The following is a 19,757-nucleotide window of genomic DNA, read 5'->3' on the forward strand; positions in this document are numbered from 1 at the left end:
ACCCACTTTAAGTGTATAATTCAGTGACTTTTAATAAGATTAGAGTTGGGCAACCATCACCATAATCCGATTTTAGAACATTTCTATCACTCCAAAAAGCTCACCTGTGTCTGTTTGCAATTAATTCTGACTTCCACCCAAAGCCTTAGCTAACCACTATCTACTTTATGTTTCTAGAAATAGCCTTTTTTTAGACACTTCATATAAATGGAATCATATAATAGATAATCTTTTGCATCTGGCATCCCTCACTTAAAAAAATGTTTTTGAGGTCCATCCATATTACGGTATGTAAAAGTACCATATATGGAATGGTATGGTACCATTTAGCAATAAAAGGAATGAGCACATTTATCTATTCACCAATTGATGACTAGATTTTTTTGCAGTTCTTGGTTATTATTTATAATGCTGTTGTAAAAATTCTTGTACGTGTCTTTATAGATACATGTTTTCATTTCTCTAGTAGAATCTTATGAATAAAATTTTGGAGTCTTACATGCATGCTCAGTTGCTAAGTCGTGTCCGACTCTTTGCAACCCTATGGACTGTAGCCTGCCAGGCTCCTCTGTCCATGGGATTCTCCAGGCAAGAATACTGGAGTGGGTTGCCATTTCCTCCTCCAGGGGATCTTCCTGACCCAGAGATTGAACCGCGTCTTCTGCGTCTCTTGCACTGGCAGGCAGATTCTTTAGCACTGCGCCACCTGGGAAGCCCGTGGAGTCTTACAGTAAGTTCATCTTTTTAAGAAACTGCCAAACTTTCCAATGCAGCTGTACCATATACTAGAAGACTTAGTAATGTTAAATGGTAGGTCTTGTTTCTGCCTAAAATTAAAAAGTTCAAACATGGATACATACCTCCTCATTTGGCAAAGACACATAAACCCGTTTGGTAAAACGCCTAAAAAAAGGATTCAAGCAATCTCAGAAATACAGTTTTGAATTTAAACAGCAAATAAAAAAAACAAAGCTTTAAGTATAGTGCTCAAGGCATTTGAATACATTTTAGTAGTCATCAATGTAAAAAGTCACTCTTTTAAAACATTCTAGTTAAATATATAGACTAGATAACTAATAAGGATCTACTGTATATACCACAGGGAAGACTACCCAGTACTCTGTAATGACCTATATGGGAAAAGAATCTAAAAAAGAGTGGATATATGTTTGTGTATAACTGGCTCACTCTGCTGTACACCTGAACCTAACAGAACACTGTAAATCAACTGTACTCCAATACAATTTAAGAAAATTCCAGTTAATGTTTAAAAATCCTTAGTATTGTCAGAATTAAATTAACCATTTATGTATCTGTATTTTTTTAACAGTAGTTAACACTTTAAAACAAAATATCTGATATAAGGAGTTGAAGAAACAGATCCCTGCTATCGCCTTGAAACTGAAAACAACTAAAACCAACACGAACAACAGAAACAGAAATGTAAACTCCATCGTTAACAAACCAGGTAATGCTTATAGAACTAAGATGTATGAAGAAGGCCTGCCTTGGGCAGTGAAAATTATACTGACAAAGGTGAATACAGACAGGACCTGCCAATGCAAATTCCAGACACAGCTGTCAGAGAAGTTTTCCAGAGAAAACAGAGAACACTCTGAGGGGCAATAAAACTAACCTCCCCACATTTAAACAAGCATGTGAGGACTGGCTCTGCAGATCATGTGACCCTAGTCAGTAGCAAAGGAATGACAAGGAAGATGGGACTGAACAAAAAAACTCAAAGACACAACATCTTTGTAAGGAGATATCAGTCTGGCAAGAGGACAAGCTGTCTTGCAATGGCCAATCTTTTTCAGTTGAAGAAGACTAAATCGACCCAATCTCTTATTTACATACACGTACACTTCTTTACCAGGTGGGGTTTTGCTGTGAGTCAGTGAGACTGCCCACCAGTCCAGGGTATATAGGACAATTCAAGATATTTGCCTTGCTATCTTACTTTTCTAGCTCTTCTACAACATCCTTTCAAAATTAGGTTCTCCAAGAAAACTCCCCTTATTCAAATAAAATAGGCAAAACAGACAAAAGCATAGGACTGATTTTAAAGAACAGTACCAAAAAAAGATGGGAAAAAATACAATAAACATAAAATAGATAAAATGAAGAACATGCGCAAGAGGATTTTGCCATAAAGCAAGTTAAAACTGTGACCAATATCTTTCCAAGAAAATAATTTAATGGAAAAAAAAAGGCTCCTATGAAATAAGAGCTCAATGAGATAGAAAGGTTCAAAGAAGTAAGACAACAGAAGATGAAAAATGGGACTGCAAAGAACAGGAAAGCAATAAAAAAGAAAACAAAAACCACCACAAAAACAAAGGTCACAAAAGTAATAGTAGTAGTAGAAAGGAGATTAGACACTAACCCTACTGGGTTAACCAATAAATGTGAATAAAAGCAGGCTGGCTTCAGACTTTCACACTGCAACATCCAGTCCTAGAAACAATAGGCAATGTTACAAATTCCTCAGGAAAAGAATGGGAGGTCCAAGAATTTTATAATTTGGACAGTTGAGTCAAACTGTCCTCCCAGTAGAAAGGGAACAAATTTGCTCAAACATGAACTGTGTTAGCAGGATAAAAATCAGTTTTGGAGTTTTCAGACTTTAATTCAACCCAGAAGAAATAAGCAATTTGCCTAAAACCATAAAGTTATAAATAGTTTTCCTGATATCATGCTGGTCCTGTCCTCAAAAGTTTTGTTTACTAACAAGAGGCCAGAGGATGGATATAGAGAGGAACACAATGAATTCAGTCTTTACACTGAGAATGAAAGAGACAAGTAATACATGAGATGAATAAAGGAGCAAATACATCTGTAATGTGTGCATTTCCACATAACTTTCCCTACCTGAGAACAGCTTCATCAAGCTCTTGTGGCCTGTTAGTTGCACCCATTACAAGCACTCGGTCATCTCCAGCAGACTGTACCTATAAGTCAAAATTATTTTCAATATTTTTGAAGTAATAACAAAGAAAAACACAATAAAGATATCTATTTCTAATTTGGGCCATTCAATTGGAAAATACATACACTAAAATGCTACCACAAAAAAATATCATAATCAATACGTACACCATCAAATTCTATTAGAAATTCAGTTTTTAGACGTCTGCTAGCATCATGTTCTCCTTCTCTTCTTTCACACAAAAGACTATCAACTTCATCTAGAGGAAATACAAGGATGAAACTTTAATTAAAAGCCAAGCTACGTGAGTTATCTGAGATTAACCTAGTTTATTATTTAGGTTATTAATATAATGTATCCTACTCAATTTGTTGGACAGTCTTTAATCTTGTGCTTTTTAAAAACTTTTTACTTCTGCAACTATACTTCAATAAAAATTTTAAAAAACTTTTTACTTCTGAATAATCTTTCCTATCATTCCCTCACATTTGGAAGAAGGGAACTTTACAAATGTTCAACTAAGCTATTGGAAGACATGTTCTTACCTATAAAAATTATGGAAGGTTGAAGTTCTCGAGCCACAGCAAAAAGAGCTCTCACCAATTTCTCTCCTTCTCCCACCTAAAACAAGGCATTGGACACTGTTAAACCCACAAAACGCAAGATTGTTCCTTCCAGCTTTTTTAATGTCACTACTGAAAATCTAGTACCTAGGAATTTAACTTCCCTTCTTTGCAGCAACCAAAGATTTGGTTTAAAGAATAGGGGTGAGGGGGTTTGGGGGCTATTGATTGTTCCTTATAACACCGGTAAATAGACTGCTTATTTATTAAAAGAATCTGGTGAGTACTTTAAAAAACAAAACAAAATATCTCTCTGTCTTGTTTCACTATGCATTTCTAAGACTTGAGATTGGGATGTAACTACTGAGAAGAGGGAATACCAGAGGACAGAGGGATGCAGCAATATTCCGTAAGCCGTAGGCTGCAGGGTGTGTTTACAGAAGCACAGACGTTGGAACGTGCTCTCCTAAACAAAACTTGCTCTACTGAAAACATCTTGAAAATCCATTCTCACAATATCACTGTCAATAAATGTCAAAGCATTTCTAGGTGGTCCAGGTGGTCTATGAACACTCCTTAAGACATTATCAGGGGCTTGAACGCTATACTAAAGCCATTCTATGCACCAAAGCATCTATGCTTTGAAAGGGTCATGAGGTTTGCGGTGAAGTGAAGTTGCTCAGTCGTGTCGGACTTTTGCGACCCCATGGACTGTAGCCTACTGGGCTCCTCGTCCATGGGATCTTCCAGGCAAGAATACTGGAGTGGGTTGCCATTTCTACTTTGTACTCTAGGTGGCATCTATTCTTTTTATTGAAAATTAAATTAAAAAGGAAAAGCCTCAGATTTAGAATCTGCAAAACAAGTATTCTCAGAGCCAGAAGGAACCGCGAGAGATGACCTCTTATGACATCAACCCTGTAAGATTTCCCTGGTGATCCAGTGGTTGAGTCCACCTGTGAATGCAGGGAACCGGGGTTCAAACCCTGATCTGGGAAGATTCCACATGCTGCGGGAACAACTAAGCCTGAGGGACACAACTCCTGAGCCTGTGCTCCGCAACAAGAGAAGCCACCACAATAAGAAGCCTATGCATCGCAACAGGAGAGTAGTCCCTGCTCGCCACAACTAGAGAAAGCCTGCATGCGGAAATGAAGACCCAGCCTAGCCAAAAATAAGCAAATACGTTAAAAAAACAAAACACTTTATAAAGGAAGTAGAACCTCAAGTGATACTTTCTTAAGGCCAGTTCTGTATGTAAGTTAGGTTGGCATCCCTACCTGACAGTGTTCTCTGTTGTAGGCTAATATAGGTAGCCTTCTGTAACAACAGTTTTACTTGTAAAATTTCACACAGGAAGCAAAACTTAACCAGGAAAAGTATCACTGTATAGTTACTTTTAATTACTTTACAAAACTGAGACATCTGCCAGTAACTGATCTTGTACTTCTAGCCTCCAAATTTCTATTGTTCAAGCCAGCTAGTCTGTGCTACTTTAATATACAACCCTAACAAATCTCACAGAAAAATTTCACTTTTAAATGAGCCTAACAAATGTATATAACTTTCTACTTTGAAGAGTAAAAAAATAAGATATTTAAAGAATATGTAAGTAATAGATATAAAACTCATAGAAAAACATCTCTGTGTAATGTTATTGCCATTTATTCTTAACACAGTAACATTTAGACAATAACTTAAAGCATGACAATACTGGAAAAAGAACACTCACATATTTTGAAGTTAAACTTGCAGCACTTATATTAAAGAAGGTTGCATTAGATTCTGCAGCTACTGCTTTAGCCTTTAAAAATCAGAAGGGTAAATATATTAGTTCAATTGCTTTAAAAAGATAACTACATGTGATCACCTTAATTTCTCTAAAACATTTCCTAAAAACATAAGGTATGACACAATTTCCAACAAATAGCAATCAATGTATTTCCTTCTCAACAATGAGAAAAAGGTGCAGGAGGAGCTGTGCTTCTTCTCACTCTTTCTCTCTAAGAGAGATGTCAAAGGGACAGGTTGGAAAAAAAAAAAAAGGGTGTGTTATTCTCTTCCCAGCTATAGAAGATAACTGGTTAGAGAAAGAGAAACAGCTGAAGGAAAAAGTTACTCTTTCTCTATTTAGTTTTCCCTGTAGCAGAGTCATTCAGGAAAAGAGGTATTCAGATCCTAGCAAAAACTTCTGGCAAAATGATACAGAAAAAAACAATCTGCTGTATGTCAGTTATGCCTCAATTAGAAAAAAAGAAAGGGAGAAATCTGTTATCAGGCTGATTATTTTATTTAAATAAACTTGCTAAAATAGTAAAAAAAAACAAAAACAAAAACAGAGATTAGGAAGATACTCAATATAGTAAGGTAAGCTCTTCTAGGGCAAAATTTTAATATTTAACTTGGGAAAACAATGAAAATTATACTATTCCCAGCATCAAACTAATACTGGAGATAACATACGTGGTTTTTCACCTATCTTCATCATTAAAAACTAGCTTAAAACCTGGGAGTTCCCCGGTGGTCCAGTGGTTAGTACTCAGTGCTTTCACTGCCATGACCCTGGATTCAATCCCTGATCTGAAAACTAAGATCCCACAAGGTGCGCAGTGTGGGGGGAGGGGAGGGGAGGGAGGGGGAGGGAGAAAGTATATAACAACAAAAGGCAAATCATAAACGACAGATTCTGACAATGAAATGTTTCTTTTATTCACATTATACCCTTAATATCTCAATAGAACTTGCCAATTTAAAAGGAATTCTTACCAGCATTGTTTTCCCATTTCCAGGTGGACCAAAGAGTAACAATCCTCTGGCAGGAGCCCTAAGCCCTGTGAACAACTTAAAAATACATACTTTAGTTCACAACTGTGATTCTGGAGACACTTTTTCCAGACATTTTGAGTATTATTTGTTATCAGTAGCATCCTCCAAAAGAGAGCTGCCCAGAGCTCTAAACAGAACATATAATCAATAAGTTACTATAATTACCCCAAACAGAAGAAAACAAAGTGAAATAAACCCAAATTCTTATTGATCAAATTGAAAGCAACTGAGCTTCCCTGGTGGTCCGGTGGTTAAGAATCACCTGTCAATGCAGGGGACGCAGGTTCAGACCCAGGCCTGGGAAGACACCACAGGCTGTGAGCCAACTGCCCGTGAACCACAACTACAGAGCCTGCAAGCTGCAACCGCTGAACCCTGTGTGCCCTAGGGCCCGTGCTCCACAATAAGAGAAGCCACCACACTGCGATGCCCGTGCACAGCTAGAAAGTAGCCCCCGCTCGCTACAACTACAGAAAGCCCCCTTGTGCAGCAGTGAAGACCCAGTACAGCCAAAATAAAAATTAAAAACATTTTAAAAGTACATTGAAAAAACTGAAAGCAGGCTGATTAAACAAGACATCTTGAACAAAGAATGTTTCTCCACTTTTAGAAATCTCACCAAAATAACACTAAATGAATAAAAAAATCTTCAAAACGAAACAAAAAAAATACAAAAGGAAACAACAGAGGACACAAATTTTTGTAGATGGTGTATTGATAAAGTGTGGTAAATTATTTAATGGAGTTGAGGGAGCTAAAACCAAGCGCCTGCTTGTGAAGGGAAACCTAGATACTAGGAGCAAGCTGACATGAACAAAACACCCTGGAAAAGCTCTGGAATTGGAGGAATCAGGTATGGGAGAAAGCACTAGTGAGGCAGTTGGCCAAAAACAGGGGGACTGATTGAAAGTCTGTGTGAGGAACAACAGAAACCACGCTCCTGCCCTGACCAAGAGCATGCAGCGTGTACTGCTCTTCCACAACAAAAGGAGGCAGTTTCCTTCTCTAGAGACATCAAACCACAGCTGCCAAACTCAAGGACACCAGGCACGGCACTCAACTGATAACATTTTACTCAACAGTGAAAGTGTATGTATTTTAAGTTGAACCATATGAAGTAACTGATATTCAACTTAGACACAAAATTTTATTTGAGTGTGTTCAGGTTTAGAGAAAATTTAATGGAAAGAACAGAGTTTCCATGTAACTCCTCACCTCCCCCATCTCCCCTATTATTAACATCTTGCATTGGTATGGTACATTTAATACAGCTGATGAATACTGATACATTATTATTAACATAAGTTCATAGTTTACATGAAGGTCCACTATTTGTGTCAAATATTTACCATTAGTTTCATGTAGAACAGGTTCACTACCCTAAAAACTGCCTTCTCCACCATCTATTTAACCTTCCTGTCCTACCCATGAATGCTTGGCAACCACTGATCTTTTTACTGTTTCCATAGTTATTCTAGTTGAAATCATACAGTATAAGACTTTTAAGACTGTCTTCTTTGACTTAGCAATATGTACTTAATGTTCCTCTATGTATTTTCATGGCTTGATAGCTCATTTCTTTTTAGTGCTGAATAATATTTCATTATTATGGATATACCATAGTTTGCTTATACATTTAACTACTGAAAACCATCTTGAATGAACAAAGGTTAAAGTATTTGCTTTAAGTAATTCTGAGAATAAATTAACTCAAGAATGTGTTTTTAATATTATTTATCTCATTCAAGCCACTTTTAGTGTTCAGTAACTTAATTATTGTTGTTGAGAAGGTCTTACAACTAGCTGAGAAAAGAAGTGAAAGGAAAAGAAGAAAAGGAAACATATATCTATCTGAATGTAGTTACATCGTGAGTCAAGTGGACCTTAGGAAGCATCACTAAGAACAAAGTTAGTTGAGGTGATAGAATTCCAGTTGAGTTATTTCAAATCCTAAAAGATGATGCTGTTAAAGTGCTGCATTCAATAGGCCAGCAAATATGGAAAATTCAGCAGTGGCCACAGGACTGGAAAAGGTCAGTGTTCATTCCAATTCCAAAGGGCAATGCCAAAGAATGTTCAAAGTACTGCACTATTGCACTCACTTCATATGATAGCAAGGTAACACTCAAAAATCCTTCAAGCTAGGTTTCAACAGTACGTGAACTGAGATCTTCCAGATATATAGGCTGGATTTAGAAAATGCAGAGGAACCAGAGATCTAATGGCCAGCGTCCATTAGATCATAGAAAAAGCTAGGCTATTCCAGAAAAACATCTACTTCTGCTTCACTGACTATGCTAAAACCTTTGACTGTGTGGATCACAAAAAATTATGGAAGATTCTTAATGAGATGGGAATACCAAACCACCTTAACCTACCTCCTGAGAAATCTGTATGCAGGTCAAGAAGCAAGAGTTAGAACTGGAATGAACAATGGACTGGTTCAAAATTGGGGAAGGAGTACGTCAAGGCTATATACTGTCACCCTGCTTATTTAACTTACATGCAGAGTACATCATACAAAATGCCGGGCTAGGTGAAGCACAAGTCAAAATCAAGATTGCTGGGAGAAATATCAATAACCTCAGATACGCAAAAGACACCACCCTAACAGCAGAAAGAGAAGAGGAACTGGAGAGCCTCTTGATGAAGGTGGAAGAGGACTGTGAAAAAGCTGGCTTCAAACTCAACATTCAAAAACTAAGATCATGGCATCGGGTCCCATCACTTCATGGCAAATAGATGGGGAAACAATGAAAACAGTAACAGACTTTATTTTCTTGGGCCCCCAAATCACTGTAGATGGTGACTACAGCCATGAAATTAAAAGACACTTGCTCCTTGGAAGAAATGCTATGACAAACCTAGACAGTATATTAAAAAGCAGAGACACTACTTTGCCAACAATAGTCTGTACAGTCAAAGCTATGGTTTTTCCAGTATACGGATGTGAGAGCTGGACCATAAATAAGGCTGAGCACCAAAAAATTGATGTTTTTGAACTGTTTTGTTGGAGAAGACTCTTGAGGGTCCCTTGGACTGCAAGCAGATCAAACCAGTTCATCCTAAAGGAAATCAATCCTAAATATTCATGGGAAGGACTGATGCTGAAGCTCCAGCACTTTGGCCACCAGATGTGAAGAACTGACTCATTGGAAAAGACCCTGATGCTGGGAAAGATTGAAGGCAGGGAGAGTAGGGGATCACAGAGGATGAGATGGTTGGACAGCATCACCAACTCAACGGATATAAGTTTGAACAAACTCTGGAAGGTGGTAAAGGACAGGGAAGCCTGGCGTGCTGTAGTCCACGGCATCGAAAAGAGTCAGACATGACTGAGTGACTGAACAAAAACAAAATTAGGATTCCGTGTTTTTAAGATGAAATAAAAATTCTAGCACTGTAAAAAAAATGAATGAATTCATCCTGATGCCTGTCATACCTAGCTTTCCAATCTAGCCTAACAATGTCCCCATTGTGATCCATGCAAGCTCCCCACTGTGGAGAATTTAGAATAAAGCTGACCTGTTGCACAATAAAGGTGCTTTATGAAATAAGCTCTGACCCATGACCCATTTTACAGTCTACTGTGAAAAGATGAGCTAGGGTAATCATATTCTCTTTCTTGGGAATCTTAACAGGAATTATAAAAATGTTCAAATTGGCAGATGCAGAGATAGACAAATGGTCCAAATCCTGAGATCTGGCTCTACCTCGGATGCCATTCCTCCTTAAGCTCCAATTTAGTACATTTACTAAGGCTTCTGACCCGCCCAAGCCTAGGTTATTCAACTTTGAAATTCCAGTTTTTTCAAATAGTATGGCCCTACCATGGAAATATTCCTAAATGTAAATTCATATGCTGTTTGACCTTACTCTCCATTTTAGATGTGCTCCTTAAAGTTATGCATAGAGCAGAAGCTGAATGACTTCTAACACAGTCCAGATATTTCCTTACTACCTTTACAATTTTAGATATATTTTTGTACCCTAAGAAGCACATCATTTATAATAAAGGCCATACTTGAGACTGATCTACCACTTAACTAAAATGTAGAGAAAGAAATTTAGGTCTTAGGACTAGTTTCTTTGGCAACAAATGGACTAAATGACTGCTAAGATCCTGTTCAGGTCTATGGTTGCATGAATCCTTTCAACAGGCATTTTTTTGGTCAATAGTCAGTCTGGTGCATTACTACGCTTATCTATAGCCCCAGGGGGAAATGTTAGCCCAAAATACAAACCATCACAGGTTTCCTCAAAGTGTGGCCTGAGGTGGTACAAGGGACAAATCTGGCTACTATAAAGACAAATGCTTTCCACCTTTATTATTTTATTATTAAGAATACTCAATTAGTATATTAAACCAGTGATTTCCTGTATACTGCTTCTTAGAATGAGCAAGAGGTAAAAGAAAATACAATCAACAAATAATAAATGTCAGTATAGTTGGTACTCACGAGTTACAAACAGTATGAAAATGACAAAGACTACAGAAAAATAGGGCCACACAACCTTTACACGTTCAAGAGTGTATTCACAATAATGTGCCATATAACATCTATGTTCACTAGATTTTGTAAACGAGTCCACAAAGACTTGAAAGCTCAGAAGGAAGAGAAACAGCTGACCCAGACTGGATCCTCAGGTTTATTTTTTGTAATTTTTTCAGAATAGCATCAAATATGAAATCTGTGAATTGTGAAAACCGAAAACAATACCAAATATGGAAAATTAAATATTTATTATCAATTGCAAGATTACCTAACTTCTTCAGTGAGTTAAAAAATTATGGGATGGAAGGTTAGGCTCCTACTCATCACTTATCAGCTCTTCATTTACTTTGATCACTTAGTATCTTCAAAATAATTCTTCTAAATACTTTATCTTGATTTCTCTTTTCTCCAGTATGATTTCTGTCTTTTAATTTTAAATCTCTCTTACCTTAATATAAAATTATTGCCTGTTACCTATTTTTCCTATAAACTTAATTACAAATGGATTGGGAATTAGTTACCATTATAGTCAATCTCCTCTCCAATACAGTCAACATCAACTGCTAATGATTTTTCCTTAAAAAAAAAACAAAAAACCAAACCTACTGTTAAATGAATTAATCATTCTAGTGTAGCTCATTTATTTACTGATACTAGGGGTTCAGTAATGGATGATACTATAAGAAAATGACAATATAAAGTCCTTACCTCAGGTCTCAGAGAAGGAAGAATAACAATTTCTTGCAATGCTTGTTTTGCCAGCTCTTGACCAGCTATATCATCAAATTTAACAGCTGTTCCGCTAAGAAACAGAATTTCAGTTAACTACACACATAAATATTCTTCAGTTATTATAATATTAAGTCTAAGCTCTATGTAATGTAGCCATTTTTACATTAACTAAGAGTGAAACTATAGTTAAATTAGTAAAGCAATGGCTTTCTCATTTGCAGGAATTGAAAACCATCATAAAAATTAAATATGTAAATTAGACAAGGTATTTATTATCCATTTTACTAATGATATATTTTGCCAATAAAAAATGTTTAAACTCCGTAAAATGCTTTAGATGACAATACTTACTTGTCCACAATTTCATTCATTATAAGGTTAGCAAGGTTGCTGTCCACATTCCTAAAATTCTTCAGGTCTTTCTTTTTACGAGCAGCAGTTGTAGGGGTAGAAGGTTTATTTGTTCTATTTGTTTTTGGTGTACTCTTGGAAGGACACAAAATTTTGATGTGAAAACACAACATAATGTTTGCAATTTTCACATGTGAGTTAACTTTAATGTTCACAGAATTAAAAGAATAAAAGTAGCAAAAAATAGATATAAAAATCCCCAAACTGTATACTTACTCTAAGATAAAATGGCATTCTCTATAGAACTACATTTGGCATGAAGTGGGTTTATAGAAGATTTTATCCAGAGAGATTTACTTACTATGAAATAAAAAGGCTCTATGACAACACATTCACATAATTTTGATCCTTGTTAGAATTGTAACAAAACTGTATGTATGTTTAATGTTACAAAACATTTATGTACATTTACACAATTATACAAAGAACGAATTTAAAATGACCTATAGGGAATTTCCTGGCGGCCTAGTGCTTGGAACTCCCTGCTTTCACTGCTGAAGGCCTGGGTTCAGTTCCTGGTTTGGGAACTGATAATGGTAAGCCACACTTCATGGCATAGCCAAATAAAGAAATAAAATAAAATTAGAAACAGACTGGATAAAGAATACATGAAACACACTGGATAAAGAAACTTACTGTTAAAAACACCTAGTTAGCAAGATTTCCTTCAAAGGTAAGAGAGAGAAAAAAAAAAAAAGATTTGCTTTTTAGTAGCAAGTTGCCTCTGCTACTTAGATTTTATTTTTTATTCTTTTTATTTAAAAAAATTGTATTTATTTACTATTTGGCAGTACTGGGTTTTCACTGCAGCATGTAGTTTCTTTTAGCTGCAGCATGCAGGATCTAGATCCCTAACCAGGGATTGAACCTAAGTCCCCAGGCTTGGCAGTGCAGAGTTTTAGCCACTGGACCACCAAGGAAGTCCCTACTTAGATTTTTATAAATCTAAATTCAAAAAAAGGAAAAGAAATCATTCAACTTTGTGGAAACTTATCAATTCTCTTAAGGTATTACAAAGTACTTACAATAAATTTAAGTAAGCACTGTCATGTTCAAAATTTTGTTTGCAACAGCATAGCAACTGAAGTTACTGTCTCAAAATACCTTATGAGTGGCAGCTGCAGAACCAGGTCCTTGTCTCACGCCAGAAACCATGGATAAACCACTGCAACTAGGTGCTCTATGGTGGCCTGAAAGACCTGTGGGTCCAGTTTTCATAACTGTTTTTGAACGAGGCAGTGAATTACTAGCATGTGTTAACGGATCTTTTCTTTTTGGAACAGCTCCACTTTCTATCAAGGAAAAAATAAAGTCATCATGGTCAGAAAACTGTGGCTAAACATTATAAAAGTTAATATAAGGACCAGTACAAATTTGAAAGCTAATAATATTATTTTTATTTCAGCAGTATCTCAAAATAAGACTTCAGTCAGAATATATACTAAAGTATTCATAACGATTGTTACTGGGTGTGGACAAGATTGTGAGTGTTTAGCCTTTCCCTTTTCCTGGTGTGTAATTTTCTTTTAAGGAACATGTATTTGTCATAAAAAGAAATAACTATTTGTGGGGGCAGGAGGAGGATACAAAAAAGGTACCAAGAAAATAGAGCTGCCAAAATTTTTTTCTTTTTTGTTTTATTTTATTTAAAAGCTGCCAAAAATTAAAGAAACAAAATGTAGTAAAGGCACTAGGGGTAGGCTGTATGGGGGTGGGGGTGGGGGACAAATAGCACATCATTCTAAACTTTTCAGACTATAAAACAGTGTGAAAATCCAATCCGTGCCACCAGAAGAGTTTTAAAAGGCAATTTTAATTTAAAGAGTATAAAGATGTGGTTAATATGCCAAGTATTTCGTGCTATATCTATGTTACCAGGTGGCTCAGTGGTAAAGAATCCACCTGCCAATGCAAGGAGACACAGGAGATGTGGGTTCGATCCCTGGGTCAGGAAGACTACTCAGTATTCAGTATTCCTGCCCAGAGAATCCTATGGTCAAAGGACCCTAGCAAGCTACAGTCCAAGGGTGGCAAAGGGTCAGACATGACTGGGCACGCATGCCTGCACATATAAATGAACAAGTATAAGATATTTTCTAATAAGTCTAAAAGGTCACATGACCTACCTACTCTGCTCTTCTACATAAATTATACACTTTAAATGTTTAAATCTCACTGCTTCTAAATATTTTCATATACTATATAACAAACATCAAAGTTTATTAATAGCAATGTTCACTGTTAAATCAGTCAGCAAATCAGAGAGGCCTAGAAAAAAGACTAGCTTAAAGACAGAAGCCTCATTGTTGCTCTGTCATAATATCCCTTAATGTAGCTTAAGGAAACTCCAAAGAAAGGAACTTGCTTCCAGTGTAGGGGGCACTGGTTTAATCCTTGATTGGGAAACTGAGATCCCATATGCCACATGGTGTGGTGAAAAAAATAAAAAAATTTTTTAAGTACAGTAAAATAAACAAGGGTTCTTTTCCAATAAATAAATGTAATGTTCTGCACCATTTGTTTAAGGAGCTAAAGGATAAAGACCCTATAGGAAAAACCAGGAAATCAATCCAGAAAAAGAGAATGACAACAATTAACAGTCAAAGTGTGAATAAAAGCAAGATCCGTCTAGGGTGGTAAGTATTTATCACTCACTTCAAACGGGAAAAAAGAGACTGGAGAAGAATTTCTACAAACAGAAAATATACAGTCCTAAGATTATAAATGGATAAAAATTTTTATAAGGAACTGTGAGGATGATAGCAGACTTCTCATAAAAATAACAAAGGTCAGCAGGCAACTGAGTGGGCTCAAAATGCTGAAGGAAAAAACAATGTTAATTCTCATCTATTCTATATTCCGGTGACCAGCCAAGTAAGGACGAGGGTGTTTTCAGACACTATGCTGAGAGTTTACAATCTACCAAACTTCACTGAAAGAAATATTAAAGCAGGTCTTTTAGTTAAAAAGCACAGAGAAGAGCAAGAACCTGTAATGTGAAGCTAGAGAGCAAGAAAAAAAATCAGACAACTTGAGGGGAGGAAAAATGGAAATTGAGTTACAGATGTAGAAAACAAACTTATCACCAGGGGGTAAGGGCGGGGAGGGACAAATAGAGATTGGGACTGACATATACATGCTGCTATGTATAAAGTAGATAACTAATAAGAACTTAATGTACAGCATCGCGAACTCTATTCAATATTCTGTAATGGCCTATATGGAAAAAGGATCTAAAAAAGAGAGGATATATGTATAATTGAATCACTATGCTGTATACCTGGACCTAATATAACAATGTAAATCAGTTATATATAATTGATTTAAATAAAAATTTAAAATACAAGAAATCTTTAAACTTTTTTTTATTACATATGAGTAAAGAGAGCAGTTTTTTTATGGTCTATACTATGAGTTTTCTGTTACAATTTGAACAAAGTAATATTTACTTCAATAAAATTTAAGCACTGGACACAAAACTAATTCTGAAAAAGTTACCAATAAAACTAGACATGATGTCAGGGAACCTACGAAATGAAGATTCCTTCCACCCAAACAAAACAAGACAAAAAAACATCTAATTTTCTGTAGGAGCTTATGTGATGTTCAAAGCTTATGGGAAACAAATTTAACCCATAGTGAATAACAGTATTCTAATGTTTCTCCTCACTGTGTGAACTCAACTTCAAACTTTTCCAACAGGGGTTATGACTAAATACTCACTCATTGTATAAGTGAAATGTGTATGCACTGAAAACTGATATATGATCAAAAAATTAAAATTACTGTCTCAAAAAACACTGCTTTATAAAAACCTGGTACAGGTACCGACAGGAAAAAACACCAAAGCTCAAAGTAAAATAGAAACAAAGGAACATCTTAATAATTTAGGAAAATGAACCTTCACATTTTATCATCTCAAAACTTGGAGGTTGTAAAATATGAAAATATAACATGCTGAGAAGGGCTACACCTATTTGTTACATGTTTACATATCATGAACAACAAGGATGCTGTATTTTCTACACAGCCCTGTGTGAACAAAAACCAATCAAATCTATCACTGTAAAATCAAATCAACGTTATCAGGTTAAGCAGGACTCTACTTTGCATGCAAGCTTTACTATTTGACATGTTAGTTAACCTAAACCCACCTGACTGGAGATGTCCATTACGGCATGTCAAGTTAGTACTGTCATTATAGACGTCCGTTTGTGACTTGGAAAATTGCAAACTTGGTTGCAGCTTCTCTATGCAACAGAGGGGGATGTAAAAAAGAAAAAAATAAACAAACAGAAAACAACATAATAAAAAATGTTTATGTGAAAATTAAAAATGATTCAAGGTGTTAAAAAGTTATATAGTGAAGGATTTTGCATTTATATAAAATTATCTTTAACAATATAACTAATTAGCAAAAGCTCAGACATTAAAATAGCAACAAAAATAAACAAGTGAATGACTATATTCAAAATATGCATTATTCAGGTTTGGTAACCTGAGGCAATTCTATAACACTACTATCACCAGTAAACATTTCCTGGATATCCAATACATCCAAATCATTGTACAGGGAGAACAGGATAGAGTTAGAAAGAGAACATTAAGAAGACTTTACAGAGAATGTGGGCTCTGAGTTGGCTAGGATCTGGAAAGATTAAAAAAAAAAACAAAAGGACATCTCATCAGCAAAAAAGAAATGCAACAAAGCAGAAAGGAATAAGCAAGCTGCAGAACTGTGTGTACAGTACCCAACCACTTATTTAAACACACGTATATTTGTATATATAAAAATTCTCTCTAAAAAAGACCCAGAGAAACTGGTAAATACTAGCTGCCTCTGGGGAGCGGAAATGAGTGGCTGGGACACAGTATGGGGTGGATGCTTTTCCAACTTCTCAAAATTTTTGGCATGTGCATATAGTATCTATTTTTAAATTAATCAAAGATTTTAAAGGATTATATCAACCCTACCCTTCCCCTCCAGTTCAAATTACAATGGGATCCTCTCAAGATCTGGGTCTTTTATGTCTAGGACCTGAAGCCCCAAAGTGTAGCAGTTTGAACTTTCTTGCCACCCTGCATCATTGCTGCAGTCTTTCCCTAGTCAAGTCACCCCCTATTGCTAACTGATGAACACCGTGCTCCACCACTCACTCATTCACTAGTATGAACTTGCTTCAGCATTAGTTTCACAAGGGTTTCAAGGATTAAATAAAGTAATACATAACGGACCTACCTGGGCTTCATTTATATGAGGGCTAAATTTTGACCATGTCTATTTTATTGAAATACTCCAAGTTATCATTACTGATTCTTTTTTAAATGATTTATTTTTATTTATTTATTTGTCTCTGCATGATAGCTGCAGCATGTGAACTCTTAGTTGAGGCATGTGGGATCCAGTTCCCTGACCAGGGATTGAACCCAGGCCCTCCTCATTGGGAGCACAGAGTCTTAGCCACTGGACTGCCAGGGAAGTCTCTCATTACTGATTCTTATCTCCAGTACTAAGAAGTCAATGAAATGTAACACATATATACTGACTCTCTTAAACTTTCATTTCTAAGGTCAGACAAGCAGGCGCCCTGCTTGGTTTATGGTACAAACACACATGCCTTTGGGACAGGTTAAATAGCAGCTACCCTCTCTGCACAAAGCACAAAGCTTTTGTATCCTAGAACTGGCTGATACAATATACCTTGGAGCCCTTTTATTATTGTTAGTTAACAGATAGGTCATCTGATTTTTCTCAAAGATAATACTCATCAAATCACCATACTGAGAAAGAAACCATTTGTGTTGGTAAAAGACATAAATTAGAAAAAACTGATTTGTAAATATCTTATTTATCAATTAACACTCTCTTCAACATTCTCTTCAATGTTAACAAAAAGGTCACGTAAACATTCATTATATAGCCAAAAGAAACAGAAACAAATCCTTAGTTCTGATAACTAAGAATGAAAAACCACAGAACTTGTTTGTAGGGTTTACATATATATGTGTGAAAACATACACATATACAATAGCAGGACACAGCTAATGCGAATCTGCTCTAGTTCATTTTTTTTTTTTTTAAGAAAGTAAACTTAGTTTAATGCTTCCTTTTAGAATGACTAAAGGTCATAGATTAACCAATGATTTAACATAAAACAAGTCACCTTGCTTGTTGATCCCCTCATGGGCAACCCCCACACAATCATCTCAGTGATCTACTTAGAAGGGAAATCTTACCACATAACTCATGGATTTAAAACCCTTTAGCAGCTTCCTGCTGCCCACAGATCAGCACTGAAGCTCCTTGATATGACCAGGGAGGTCTGCCACAATCTGCCTACACTTCTCATGCCTGAGCAATCCCAAATTCACATCTCCATCAGCACCATGGTTTTCCTTGTCCCTCAGTCTAGGTTCATGCTGTTAGTTCCTCCTGGAATATCCTTACTCCCAAATATTAATAACTTTTATCTATCTTTTTAAATCCCCACTTCTGGTTTTACTTCTTCCAGGAAGACTTCTCAGACATGTGTTTTCCCATCTCCACAAAATACATACATATCTCCACCCTGCAGTGATGATTTATCTATTTATGCCTCCTCCATTATATCAAGAGCCTTAAACAGAATATTTTATCCAATCTATCAGTAAATCTGTTTCCTCAACCTTCAAACATAATATTAATTCACCTGATGGTTACTCCTGGTATCACCCTAGTCCAAGACTCCATTTTCCCCCTAGCTTACCATAACAGTTGTCTCACTCATACTCTTGCAACATCACAACCAGGGATCCTTTTTATACAGAGGTCAGATGATGTTATTCCTTTCCTAAAAATCCTTCTAACTGCACCCCACTTCACACGTGGTAAAAGCTCAGATCTTCAGAGTGCCCTCTAAAACCCTGCCTGTTGTCAAGACCCTCCCCTCCCCACATCCCCCATCGGCTCTCCAATCTCTACCATATTCTCCTTGCTCTGGCGCACTGGTCTCTTTGCTGTGTGCTCAGTCGTGTCCAACTCTTTGCCACCCCATGGACTGTAGCCAGCTAGGCTCCTCTGTCCATGAGGATTCTCCAGGCAATAATACTGGCGTGGGTTGCCATTTCCTTCTCAAGGGGGTCTTCCCTACCCAGAGATTGAACCCAGGTCTCCTGCATTGCAGGTGGGTTCTTTACCATCTGCGTCACCAGGGAAACTCAAATATGTCAGATGTGTTTTCTTAAGGCTTTGCATCAGCTCTTACTTCTCCGCAGACGTTCTTCTCCCAGATACTTGCAAGACTAACTGATGTCAGCTTCTCAAAGAGGCATACCCTGACCATCCTATTTAAAGCTAAAAATTCAGACCACCTCTCATCTACTCCTAAACCCTTGTGCTGTATTTTATGCTTTTTTTTCTCCATGTATTTATCACCATCAATGGCACCCCACTCCTGTACTGTTGCCTGGAAAATCCCATGGACAGAGGAGCCTGGTAGGCTGCAGTCCATGGGGTCACTATGAGTTGGACACAACTGAGCGACTTCACTTTCACTTTTCACTTTCGTGGATTGGAGGAGGAAATGGCAACCCGCTCTAGTGTTCTTGCCTGGAGAATCCCAGGGACGGCAGAGCCTGGTGGGCTGCCGTCTATGGGGTCGCACAGAGCCGGACATGACTAAAATGACTTAGCAGCAGCAGCAGCAACACATGGTGTAATTTGTTTATTCTATATGTCTATTGCCTACTGTCATTATTCCTCCTGCTAGAATATAAATTCTATGACACAGGGATCCTTGTCTATATCCTAAGTGCTTACAA

General features: G+C 36.8%; 1 protein-coding gene across 3 annotated transcripts in view; it reads right to left on the reverse strand.

Annotated features, from left to right (window-relative positions):
* SPAST (spastin) overlaps window positions 1–19,757 on the reverse strand; it is a 52,600-nt gene that overhangs the window by 12,823 nt on the left and 20,020 nt on the right. For 2 of the 3 annotated variants that reach the window (XM_027966960.2, XM_004006041.5), the window contains exons 4-13: window positions 16,112–16,207; window positions 13,062–13,249; window positions 11,898–12,031; window positions 11,523–11,616; window positions 6,259–6,333; window positions 5,225–5,296; window positions 3,475–3,550; window positions 3,097–3,188; window positions 2,872–2,951; window positions 861–903 (exon numbers count right to left, since the gene is read on the reverse strand). In XM_027966960.2, coding sequence (XP_027822761.1) covers window positions 861–903; window positions 2,872–2,951; window positions 3,097–3,188; window positions 3,475–3,550; window positions 5,225–5,296; window positions 6,259–6,333; window positions 11,523–11,616; window positions 11,898–12,031; window positions 13,062–13,249; window positions 16,112–16,207 — 950 coding nt within the window. Of the gene's footprint in view, window positions 1–499; window positions 707–860; window positions 904–2,871; window positions 2,952–3,096; window positions 3,189–3,474; window positions 3,551–5,224; window positions 5,297–6,258; window positions 6,334–11,522; window positions 11,617–11,897; window positions 12,032–13,061; window positions 13,250–16,111; window positions 16,208–19,757 lie in introns of all 3 variants that reach the window. The other variant, XM_060412319.1, reaches the window with a different exon arrangement.

The sequence above is a fragment of the Ovis aries genome, chromosome 3 (assembly GCF_016772045.2).
Source record: "Ovis aries strain OAR_USU_Benz2616 breed Rambouillet chromosome 3, ARS-UI_Ramb_v3.0, whole genome shotgun sequence".
Classification (NCBI taxonomy): domain Eukaryota; kingdom Metazoa; phylum Chordata; class Mammalia; order Artiodactyla; family Bovidae; genus Ovis; species Ovis aries.